The following is a 13,379-nucleotide window of genomic DNA, read 5'->3' as shown; positions in this document are numbered from 1 at the left end:
TAATAAAGTGGAGGAATTCCATGGAGAATGGAACAACCTCCAGGAAGTGATGCAGAGCGAGAGGAGCAGAACCAGGAGAACATTGTACACAGAGACTAATACACTGTGGTATAATCGAATGTAATGGACTTCTCCATTGGTGGTGGTGTAATGGCCCGGAACAATCTGCAGGGATCTAGGAGAAAAAACACTATGCATAAGCAAAGGACAAACTGTGGGAGTAGAAACACCGAGGAAAAGCAACTGCCTGACTACAGCAGTTGAGAGGACATGGCAGAGGAGAGACTCTAAACGAAACTCTAATGCAAATATTGACAACATAGAAATGGATTCGAATCAAGAACACATGTGACACCCAGTGGAATCACGCGTCGGCTATGGGGGGTGGGGGGAGGAAAAGAAAATGATCTTTGTCTTTAATGAATAATGCTTGGAAATGATCAAATAAAATATTATTTTTTTAAAAAAAAAAGGACATCTGTGCAAATTAGTAGAGATCCACTGGACCTGAAGGGAAAAGTTAGGCTAGATTGACAAAAAATTAGGTTTAGGCAAATAGGATTTAATGGGAAATGAACATAGAATGTTAAGTGAAAAGGCATTGTCAACATGAGCTAGCTAGGAGTTCTTAACCTGAGGTTTCCGGACTATTTTTTTAAGCCTTTACCTTCCGTCTCAGAATCAATACTGTGTACTGATTCCAAGGCAGAAGAGTGGTAAGGGCTAGGCAATGGGGGTCAAGTGACTTGCCCCAGGTTACACAGCTAGGAAGTGAGGTAATATTGGAACCCATGTTCCTCCTGTCTCTGGGCCTGGCTCTCAATCTGCTGAGCCACCCAGCTGCCCCCTCTGAACTATTTTAAAAAAAATTTTGATAACCATATTTCAGTATAATTGGTTTCCTTTGTAATATAACACATTTTGCTTTATGCATCATAGAAACCTTCTTTTTGAAAAAAGGTCCATAGGTTTTTCCAGACTGCCAATGAGATCCATGATTTAAAAAAAAAATTAAGTTAAGAACTGATCTAATCCAACCCACTCATTTCACAGGCAAGAAAATAGAAGTTTGAAGAGAGGAAGAGACATGCCCAACTTGCTCAACCGGCAATATAACCAGTTGGTAACAGAGAGGGAGTTAGAACTCAGACCTTTCTGCCTCTGTTTCTACCAGATTATACTGCCTCCCACACTAAAAATACAATATATACCCGGGTCCTGGTTTCTGACACTCCCATTTTTGAAACACTTAAGTCATAACTTTGGGATTGATAAATATCCCAGGGAGTTGGCCAACTCTATTTTGGATGCTAAAGAACATTTACTGAAAGAAATTGAACTGCAAAACCAATTGAAATCAAAGAAAGTGACTTGGACCCATCAAATGTGAGTCTTCTTGAAAGAAGGTCATGAACAATAACAACTTACATGCATATGTAACTGTTAGGTTTATAAAAATATCCTAAGTAAAAAGCTTGCAAAAATTACCCTCTTCATTTTGCAGATGAGAAATGGAGACTCAAAGGCTTGCCAAGGTGAAATGACTATAAGTATTGGGACCAGGATAAGATCCCAGAACTCCCAAGTCTCCAAATTGTTCCCAACTATACCATGCTGCTTCAAAATGAGGAATACACTGGTTCTGTTAAACCAGGATTGAGGAGTGGAAATCAATAAATTGAGACTTGATATTAGGAACAAAATTCTTAACAATTTAGATCTGTCCCAAAGTAAAATGGGCAGACCATTCAGTAATTTCATTGAAGAGAAAGACAACAATGAGACAACATGCCAAAATTTATGGAATATAGACAAAGCAGTAACCAGGGGAAATTTTATATCTCTAAATGCTTACATCAATAAATTAGAGAAAGAACAGACTAATGAACTGGGTATACACCTAGAATTGTTAGAAAAAGAACAAATTTTAAAACTTCAATTAAGCACCAAATTGGAAATCTTGAAAATCAATGGTGAAATTAATAAAATTAGAAGTAGGAATGGGCAGCCCAGAAAGGTAAAAGACTCCCTCACATTGGAAATCTTTAAACAGAGGCTGGATGAAGGCCAATCATCAGGCACCTTTGTAATAGTAATTCCTTAGAGGTTCTAAACAGGGGGTATGTGAACTTGTTTTTAAAAATATATTTTGATAACTATTTTTATATGTAATGGAAATATACAGTGGGACACCTCATTTGTACTAACAGGGAGCTAACTATAATTGGTCTATACTAATAAGAAGCTTGCTGTAATCAGTCTCCTTTGTAATCTTATATATTATTCTATGCATTTAAAACAATATTCTGAATAAATAATAGATACAATTAGGTCTGTCCCAAAGTAGAATGGGCAGCCCACTCAGTAATTCCATTGAAGAGAATGACAACAATGAGACAATGTACCAAAATTTATGGGACACCGACAAAGCAATAATTAGGGGAAATTTTATATCTCCAAATGCTTACATCAATAAATTAGAGAAAGAACAGATAAATGAATGTGCTGAAATGAATGAATGAATGTTCAGAAAATAAAACAGGTAACAGATTACATGAAACTGATAAGTTTCTGAACAAACAAAATAAATGCACTTGGGATAAGAAGGGACATGCAGAAGAAAGAAAAAAACAACTCTGTATCAAGTTCCTCTGTTACTGGTTTGGTATCCATGAAGTATGATATAGTTAACAGATTTATAAAGAGTGTCCAAAAAGCTTTAAACATTAGCTTAAAACTATACTAAGACTTTTGGGACATTCTTCATAAGACTTAAATCCATTCTCCAACACATACACAGTCAAATGATATAAACAAACAGTTCTCAAAAAAAGAAGCACAAACTTAAAAACTATATGAGAGAATGCTCCAAATCATTAATAGGGCAGGGGCCTTCAGGGATCTTAACAAATAGCAGTTGCTTAATAAATGCTGAATGCTGGATGTTGTTGAATGAATTTCTTGCATGAAGCTGAATGAAGGGGATTTGCTCTCATCTCTGGAATTGCCACCACTAAGGACATATACACTTGGGCAATAATAATATTAATAAGAGCAATGGGAATCAAAACTACCCTGAGGTTTCACCTCATACCCTGCAAACTGGCAAAGATGACAAAAGATGAGAATAGCTAATGTGGGAAGGTAGGCACCCTATTGCATCATTGGTAGAGCTGTCAATTGGTATAATTTTTCTAAAGCAACTTGTAATTATCCAAATAATGGTACTAAAATGTCCATATCCCTTGAACCAGAGATTCCATTATTAGACCTATACCCTAAAGAAGCCACTGATAAGAAGGAAGTATCCATTGGCCCTAAAATATTTCTAGCAGACCTTTTTGTGGTAGCAAAGAATTAGAAATAGAATGGATGCTTATAAATTGTGGAATGGTAAAGAAATTGTGGTTCATGAATGGAACTTGTAAAGTAACTATAAAGAATTTGATGAATACAGAATAGCATGGAAGATCTACATGAACTGTTGCAGACTGAATAAAGCAGAGTCAAGAAAACAATGCACACAATGACTACAATAATATAAATGAAAAGAACACAAAATTAAAAGTGAATGTTATAAAATTATAAAGAACAAGCATCCAAAGAAGAGATATGAGAAAACCACCTCCTTACAGGGATCCATAAGTGTTGCACATTGCACATAATTTCAGACTCTTTCTAATGTATTTCTCTGTTATGCTAATTTTTCCCTCTTAATTTTTCCCTCTTTGTGTGTGTCTTTAAAAATTGTTATTTGGAATAAATCTCTGGAAAGGGAGATGGAAAGATACTGGGAGAATTATGGGAAGATAAAGGTACGTGTGTATGTCTACATACATAATAAAAACTTATTTTAAAAAATAAAAACATTATTATGATTAGAGGTCCATAGCCTTCACTATTCTGACAAAGGAGTCCATACATAACACATACAAAAAGGTTGTGAACCCCTACTTCCAAGTATGGGTTGGACTAGATGGCCACTCAGGCCCCTTTCAACTCTCAAATTCTCTGATTTTGTGAACCAAGAGTTTTTTGGGGATGAGGAAGGAGGAATCTCTTAGCATAGATCCAAACTTCACTGACTGTCTATGGAACAATTATGTTGAAGCACCTACCAGGGTACCTCACACAGGTGAGCACCTAAATTGCCTCACTACTTGGGGCAGCCCTACATAACTCCTGCAAGCTATTCTTTTTTTTGCTGCAGTCCCCAGAGGCAGTTAGTTGGTGTAAGGGATTGAACACTTAGCTTAAGAGTAAGCAACACCCAAGTCCAATCCTGCCTTGGATACTCATTCTCTGTGGGACCTTGGACAAGTCACTTAACCAATTTGGGGTCTCAATTTCCTCATCAGTAAAAATGAGGGGATTGGGCTATGTGGCTGCAAAATCTCTTCCAGCTCTAGATCCATTATCATAAGAGCATCTCTGGGCTTCAGTTTCCTAATTTGCAAATGAGGGAGTTGAAGGAAATTATCTCTAGTCACTTCCAGTTCTGTGAACTTAGACATGCTGGCTTGGATTAAGGAATTTTAACAACTTACTGGGACATCTTGCCCACCACAGGAAAAGGCACCACCACCAGGCACACACCGGAGCAGGAAGAGGCTGTCCCATGGGATGCTCCTTTACGTAACTAGCAGATCTGCATCTGTCAAGATCAAACAATATTCCATTTAATACCAAGATTGTCCAGGAAAGTCCATGATCTGAATCATCAACAGAGCCAAATAAATGCAAAGTAATGCTAGAAAGTGCCATGGGAGGGAGAAGCCCTGGAAGTTGGAGGGAAGCACGAAAGTTGGTGGAATTTCAGCTGTACTTTGAAGCCTCTGGGGATTCTAAGAGACAATGATGGGGAAAGAAGGCATTCCAGGCATGGGAACCAGCAGCTCATGTAGAGGCACAGAAGGAAAACTGAATGTCATGTGTGAGGAATGGCAGAAGGAGTCAGCTGGCAGATCTCCAGAGCACATAAAGGGAAGTAATATATAAATAAGCTCAAAAGGGCAGGTTGAAGTGGGGTTAGGAAAGGCTTTAAATGTCTAAACAGGAAAATCTGTACAAAGTGGGAACCGCTGAAGCTTAATGAGTGGGGAATCAGACCTGTCTTATGACTACCATTTTGGCAATCATATGGAGTCTGCCTTGGATAGGAGAGAAGCATGAGTCAGGGAGCTCAATCAGAAGGCACTGGCAAATGGGAGGGGATGAAGCCTTGAATTAGGCTGGCAGCTGCATGAGAGAAGATAACAGAAACGAGGAGTTGTGGAGGTAGTAGTAAGTGATTGGATACACAAAGTAAGGTAGGTCAGGGCCTTTTTATTTAATAAGGGCCTATGGGCCAGGTGCTGTTCTAAGCACTTTACAAATATTATCTCATTTGTTCTTCAAAATAACCTTGTGGTATAGGTGTTATTATCCCCATTTTAGAGTTGAGGAAACTGAGGCAGATAGAGGTTAAGTGATTAGCCCAGGGTCTAAGATACTAAGTATCTGTCGTAGAATTTGAACTCAGGTCTTCCTGCCTGCAGGCCCATCACTTTATCCATTGTGCTACTTAGGTACCCCTGGAATTGAGGATGACAAATTATAAGCCTGAGTACCTAAGAGGATGGTAATGCCCTTGACAAAAAGAGGGAAGTTTGGAAGACAAATGTGATTTTGGTAAAAGATAATGAGTTCTGCGGGTAGATAGGTGGCTCAATAGATTTAGAGCCAGGCCTAGAGATAAGAGGTCCTGGGTTTGAATTTGGCCTCAAACACTTCCCAGCTATGTGACCCTGGGCAAGTCACTTAACCTATGTTGCCTAGCCCTTACTGCTCTTCTGCCTTGGAACCAATACTCTGTATTGATTTTAAGATGGAAGGTGAGGGTTAAAAAAGAGAAAGAAAGATAATGAGTTCTGATTTGACCATGTTAAATTTGAGATGCTTATATGACATAAGCAGTTGTTGATTTAAGTCTAGGACAAAAGAGAGAGAGAGAGAGAAAGAGAGAGAGAGAGAGAGAGAGAGAGAGAGAGAGAGAGAGAGAGAGAGAGAGAGAGAGAGAGAGAGAGAGAGAGAGAGAGATTGGTAGATAGGTAGAAAAAAAGACAGAAAGAAATAAATAGGATAGGTAGAAAAAGAGAGATTCAGGAGTCATTTTGGCAAACATGACAATTTGAACCCATGCTTAAAGTTTCATGGGTAATTAGATTTCAAAGCTGGGATCTGCATCCAGAACCTCGGATTCCAGTCATTGGGCTCCAACTTCCCCTCCCAGCCTCATTTCATATCACTCTCTAGCATTCATTCTAAACTTGTGAAACCGGCCTCACAGACATTCAAGCTCTTACTGCTCTTCTGTCTTGGACGCAATACTCTGTACTGATTTTGAGATGGCAAGTAAATGTTTAGGAGAAAGTCAAAAGCAATGAATCTGATGAATAAAGAGAAATACAGAAAGCCTGATGGAAAGTGAAGTGAGCAGAGGCAGGAAAAGAATATGTATGATGACTATAGCTATATAAATGAGAACCCCAACAAAATGATCACCACTGAATGTTATGAAATTATAATGACCCAGCTTGGCCCCAAAGAAGAGAGAGAAGAAAACATCCTCCTCTCAATATTTGCAGAAGTGGGAGTCAGAGTTGGAGGGGAAGCATGGAGTGAAACAGTCAAACTTTGAATATAATGGCTAGTTATGTGGAAACTCTTTTTCTTTCTTCCTCTTTTAAAACATTCTTTTTATAAAAGATGACTCTACCCAAGAGGGAGGGGAGAGAGAGTGAAGAAATGTTTGATATAAAAATAAAAAATAATAACTTTAAAGAAAAATACATACTTGCTGAATGGAACTAAAAACATTGCTTGTTCTGGAAAAGACCTTAAAACCTTGAACTAGAATGCTGGAATGGGGAGGTAATAGAGGTAATAGATGCAGTGGAAAGGACAAAGGATTATGAGTTGGAGAACTTGACTTTGAACCCAAGCTCTGCCTCCTACTACTTAGGAGACTGAGTAAAGTTACTCATTTAAGATCTCTAGACTTCAGTGTCCTTTTCTTTCAGTGAAACGGTGGAGTTCTCAATCTGTCCTTAGAATAGAGGATGTCAAAACTGAGAACCCACTAGCTTACCCTCTCTCCCTTATTTTACAGATATGGAAACTTGGGACCTGAATGAGAAAATGACTGGCTCTACATTACTAGCCCAGTGTCAGAACCAGAACTTGAATCCAGTCTCATGATGCCCCAATCCAGTGGTCTTTTTTCCATATAACCTAACCTCCCTATATCCTTCTTAAGTAAACTTGGTGAATGGTTAGGATTTCTGCTAAAAGAGAAGTCTTACAATAAATCATTCATTGTCTCCACCCTTATTGTTCTGTGATATTTCCTTTATTATCTTTGCAATATTATTTTTACTGCCAGGTCCCCTCTAGGGACTTCAGTTTCTTCCTCTAAAAAATAAAGTGGTTTTTTTTCTATACATACTCTTTGACCCAGCAATACCATTAGCAGGTCTGGAATCCAAAGACATAAACAACAACAAGAAAAAAATCCTACGTGCACAAAAACAATTCTATCAGCTCTTTTTCTTTGCTAGCAAAGAAAGTGAGGGAGAGCCCATCAATTAAGGAATGGCTGAGTAAATTGTGGCATATGATTATAATGTAATACTATTGTGCACTAAGAAATGAAGAGCAAGAAGTATTCAGAAAAACCTGGAAAGACTTATACAAAGTGATACAGTGAAGTAAGCAGAACCAGAAAAACATTGTACACAGTAAGAGTAATATTGTATAATGAATAACTGAATAATTTCTTTATTCTCATCAATACAATGATCCAAGATAATCCAAAAGGACTCATGGCAAAAAACACCAGAACTGATGGACAAAAAGCATGCTATATCTCACATTTTTCTTCATTTTTTTTTAGTTTTTGTTGACAAAAGGATTAATATGGGAAAATATTTCATATAATTTCACATGTAAAATCTATTATCAGATTGTCAACAGTCTCAGGAGGGGGAAGGGAGGAAGGAGAGAAAGGATTCAGGACTCAAAATTACAAAAGAAAAACAAATGTTAAAAACTGTTTTTATAATTGGGGGAAGCAAAATATTTTAAAATATTTAAAAGAAAAGAAAATGCATTTTAAAATAAGAAGGTTTAGGACATCTTGACTTCATGATCTCTTTCAGCTCAAAAACCTTATGATTCTATTCTGAAAACCTCCTATAATTTATACTTGGACAAATTAATTAAATTTACATCTTATGACAGAGTAGGGATGATATTATTTGATTTCTATTTTGTAACCAGAGAAACTGAAGCAGAGATCACAAAGTCAAGGCCAGAGTTGGGACTGAAATCCAATTCTAGTCCTATTCTCTCATTTTGTTCTTCTTGTCGTTTGTCATGTCCAACTCTTTGTAACCTCATTTGGGATTTTCTTGGCAAAAACACTGGAATGGTTTGCCATTTCCTTCTCCAATTCATTTTACAGAAGAGGAACTAAGGCAAGCTGGGTTAAGTGACTTGTAAGTGTCTGAGGCTGGATCTGATCTCAAAAAGATGACTTCAGGCCAGTACTCTTATAGATAGAGAACCTGAAGTTCAAAGAGAAGTGATTGATCTAAGGTCACAAGTCTAGTTTTTGGCATAGTCAAACTCTGAGTCCTGTTCTGTTTTCTTCCAGTCATATGAAACTAAACATCTTTTGAGTTGATCTCACAATTCAACAAGAGTTGCTCTGACCAATGACTACCCTACAATGTGGGGAATAAATGCCTAATCACCACTTTTCATCTCTTATCTGTCATCATATTCTAGACAAGTAAGGGGAAGCATGCCTATAGCCTAGTGACTCCATTGACAATGAGCACAACTACAATTTGGATAGATGGATGGCAAACCTCAGTAAAAAAGCAGATGGATTAGAAAACTTATGGAATGTTTTACAAAAAACACAAGGTTCCATTAGGGGTTATGAAAAGGAATAAAAAATCTATTGTTTGCTCTGTGTCGAGAAAGTTCCTTAATTTTCATGGAGATGGTCAGTAAAATTTTTCTTGAGTGAACTTCAACATTCTTACTTATACTCATTGAATCTTGGAAGTGGAAAGAGGACTTGGGAGGAGTTGGAGAAGGAATAACCCCATTTAACCACTGATTTTAGGATGAGGTAACTGAGATTCAGAATGTTCATATTACTAGTAGTGACAGGACTGGGACTAGAACCCAGGCTCCTCAACTCTCAAACTTGATACCCTTCTCCCCCTAGGCCTCGTTAATGAACACTTAAGTTTCCCTGGAACATCTCTGGCAACATGGACTCCACAATAAGGGAAATTTTAATGGAATTATGATCTTTGTCTTCAAATATTTGGAAGAGAGATTAGACTATTTGCTGGTTGGTTCTTTAGGGGAAAGACTAGAAGAGATGATTTGGAAGTTACCAGGAGGCAGAATTTAGTTCGATAGAAGGAAGTGCTTTATAAGATTTCAAACATTGAGTAAATATAAGCTACTCTATCAGTGCTGCTGCCCAGGTATGCCTTGGGAATGGCTTTTCCTCTTTCAGGAAATAAGATAAGGAATTTCCTAGCTAGTCAATTTTTTCACAAGACATTTATTTACCTAGTCCTGGGGCAGCTAAGGTTCAATGGATTGAGAACTGTGTCTAGAGTCAGGAAGACCTGAGTTCAAACCCCACCTCAGATATTTATTAGCTGTGTGACCTGGGGCAAGTCACTAACCTCAGTTTGCTTCAATTTTTTCAACTGTAATTTGATTGTTCTACAATGTTTCACTTTCTGTGTACAATGTTCTCCTGGTTCTGCATCAGTTTATGGAGATTTTTCCAGTTCATATAAAAATCATCATTCCCTACAACACAATAGTATTCCATCATCATCATATACCACAATTTGTTCGTCCATACCCCAATCGAGGGATACTCCTTCATTTTCAAATTTTTTGCCACCACAAAAAGTGCAGCTATAAATATTTTTCTACAATGCTTTTTTATTATCTCTTTGGGGTACAAACCTAGTAGTGATATTGCTGGATCAAAGGGCATGCATTCTAACGAATAATATAATTCCAAATCACCTTCCAGAATGGTTGGATCCATTCACAACTCCACCAACAATGCATTAGTGCCCCAATTTTGTCACAACCCCTCCAACATTTATTATTTTCCTTTACTATCAAATTGGCCAATCTGCTAGGTGTGAGGTGTACTTCAGAGTTGTTTTGATTTTCAGTTCTCTAATTATCTCTTCCCACTTATTGATCCGTGGGCTTGTCCCTTTGTTCTGTCACCAATATTGACTCTTTGTCAGTTTCTTTGTTTGGTTAACATCTTTTTCAAAAAAAAAGTTCACATGTTATAGGGGATTTCCTAACCTTTTTTACTCATGGAACTTTTTGCCTGCTGGGTGAACTATAGATCTCTTAATAGAACAATGCCCTTAAATGCATAAAATAAAACACTTAGGATTACAAAATAAATCAATTATGTCAAAATAGAGTTAAGAAAACATTTTCTTAAAAAACAAGCTAAGAAAGGATATGGAAATGTTTTGCATGACTGTACATGTATATCTATATCATATTTCCAAAAGGGAAGGGAGGGAGAGAGTTTAGAACCCAAACTTTTTTTTTAAATGAGCACCTACAGTTTTCTTACATGCAATTGACAAAAAGAAATTAATAATAAAAAAACAAGTTCAGGGACCCCTTAGTTAAGAATCCCCACTAAACAGACATGATTTTTTCCTGTGGTGCAGAAAATTGGGCTTTGAGGGAGAGAAGAGCAAAACAGACACTACAGATTGGTTGGGGAGGGAATTGATTCCATTCCTCACCAGTACTTGGGAGAAATAGGATATACTCTCAATCCCATGACCCTTTGAAAGACATGGTTTATCCACTGCACCACTAGTGGACTGTTCTTTAAGCCAAGGAGCCCCAGGGCAACTGGATGATGTTGTAGATAGAATACTAGACTTAGAGTCAGAATTGAAAGAATTAACTTTGATCTGTCTCATTTGCTTCCTAGCTTTGTGACCTTGAAAAACTCACTTTAAACCTCTGGAACTCAGTTTTTTTCCTCTGAAAAAAAAAATGAGGTTGTTGGACCTGATGACTTCTAGGATCCTTCAAGCTTTACATCTATGAATCTATGAACCTACCCCTCACAGTGCTCAGCACCTTCCTGATCCCAAAACAGGACTTTCCCTAGGCAGAAGTATGGGCTCTCGAATGATTGGCCTCAAAGATAACTCTACTAGGACTATTCAAACTGAGTCTGGGTACCTACCTTGAGATTTCTTACAATTCTATGATTCTTGAAGGGAACTTCACTCCTTTTCTTCAGCTCTTTAATGATTAGCCTTAGTAAATGCTTGTTGCTGTTTTAATGGAGTCTGCCCTGATCTTAGTCCTCCACATTTTAATCCTTTCAGAGATGATTTGGAGACTGCACAGGTCTATAGACCTAATGAGTAAGGGATAATGGATAATTCTCTCCCTCCCCATTCTTCTGCTAGCTTAATTTCCACGTTGGCTCATGGAGATCTCCAAAGGCAAAGAAACTTTGACTGTAGTTGAGAAAGATAAGACTCACTTTTTAAAAATGGTTCAAAAAAGCTGAAGTCCTATCAAAAATCTGACCTCAGTACCATGCACAATACAGCACAACTCAACAAATACTTAATTGACTTCTTCACCCAGAATCTATGCTAAGTACTTGCAGGAGACGGAAAGATGAGATAAATCATGGTCTCTACAATCAAGGAAGGCAGTCAAGGAAGATGATGGCAACTGAAAAAAGCATAAAATCAATATAACAGAATAAGGTCATTGGGTTAGGAAGATGGGGAGGGCTTCCTGAAAGAAAGAGTATATGATTCCAACTTTAAAGAGTGCCTAAGAATTTAAGCAAAGAGGGAGGAAGGATGGGGCATTTGGGGTATTGGTTGTAGCATCTATTTCTCCTTTTCCTTCTCTCCTCATAACCAATCCCTTGCTAAGCTTTCTCCCCCCCCCCAAAAAAAAACTCTCCCCACTCCAACCTATCCTCCATACAGTTATCAAATTTATCTTCTGAGACAAAAGGTCTGATCTTTATTGAATTGAGGTTGACCTCAACTCAATAAATTCCAGTCACTCTCTATTACAATAAAATACAAACTCTTTCGCTTGCCTTTTCAAGTTTTTCAAAGTCTAGCTCCAATGTACCTTTCCAGGTTTATGACACATTACTCCTCTTCATGCCTTCTTACTTCCACTCAAATTGGGCTACTCTTCATCTTCCATAGATAACATGCCAGAATTTACTACCTCCTCTTCCCTCCATCTCACCTTCTTTGATTTCTAATTTTTTTCAAAACTCAGTTCAACTACTGCATACCACGTGGAACCCACAGGAGATTCTTCACCCCACTTCCCTTCCACTCATTAGTGCTTTCCCAGAGAAGTGACTTTTTCTCTTTTTGTTTTTCTTTTTCAGTTATGTCTAACTCTTCACAACCCTATTTGGGTTTTGGGGGGATTGGAGGCAAAATATTAGAGTGGTTTACCATTTCCTTCTCCAGCCCATTTTATAGATGAAGAAACTGAGGCAAACAGAGTGAAATGATTTGCCCAGGGTCACACATCTAATGTCTAAATGTCTGAAGTCAGATTTGATCACAGGAAGATGAGTCTTTCTGAATCCAGATGAGCACCACCTAGATTCCCATTTTTTAAACTTTGTATGTATTTTGTATTTAATTTCTGCATGTGTTTCCCTTTATAGAAGGTAAGCTTCTTTAGGGTAGGGACTGTCTTATTGTTGTCTTTGTATCTCCATTTTCTAGTAAAGTACTTGGCACAGAGAAGGCATTTAATAAATAACTGTAAAATGAGCAAATGAATGAACAGAACATAGGCATGTATTTGACAGGGTGTTTGTTCCATAGCATGCCAGGTACCTCCTAATGCAAGCATTCTGAAACTGAAGTCTGTGATTCTGTTTGTTTGTTTTTTTAACTCTTATCTTCCACCTTAGAATCAATATTGATTCCAAGGCGGAAGAGTGGTAGGCAATGAAAGTTAAGTGTCTTGCTCAGGGTCACACTGCTAGGAAGTCTCTGAGGCCAAATTTGAATGCAGAACCTCCCATCCCTAGGCTTGGCTCTCCATTCACTTCTGTTTGTGTGTTTTAACAAATATTGTGATAACAGATTTCCTTTGTAATTCTGTGTATTTTATTTTATGCATTTGAAGGTACGAATTCTGAGAAGAGGCCCAAAGGCTTCCCCAGACAGACCAAACAAAAAGAGGTTAAGATCCCCTGCTTTAATATTTCCAAAAAAAATGGGCTTTTGTGTCTC

At 37.8% G+C, this 13,379-nt stretch overlaps 1 protein-coding gene across 1 annotated transcript in view; it reads right to left on the bottom strand.

Annotated features, from left to right (window-relative positions):
- Positions 1–13,379, bottom strand: part of IL4R (interleukin 4 receptor) — a 63,916-nt gene that overhangs the window by 28,325 nt on the left and 22,212 nt on the right. The window contains exon 2 of the mRNA XM_007499486.2: positions 4,548–4,654. Within this exon, the coding sequence (XP_007499548.1) occupies positions 4,548–4,620 (73 nt within the window). The 5' untranslated portion in view covers positions 4,621–4,654. The remainder of the gene's footprint in view (positions 1–4,547; positions 4,655–13,379) is intronic.

The sequence above is a fragment of the Monodelphis domestica genome, chromosome 7, assembly GCF_027887165.1.
Source record: "Monodelphis domestica isolate mMonDom1 chromosome 7, mMonDom1.pri, whole genome shotgun sequence".
NCBI lineage: Eukaryota > Metazoa > Chordata > Mammalia > Didelphimorphia > Didelphidae > Monodelphis > Monodelphis domestica.
This window is presented reverse-complemented; position numbering and strand designations above follow the sequence as displayed.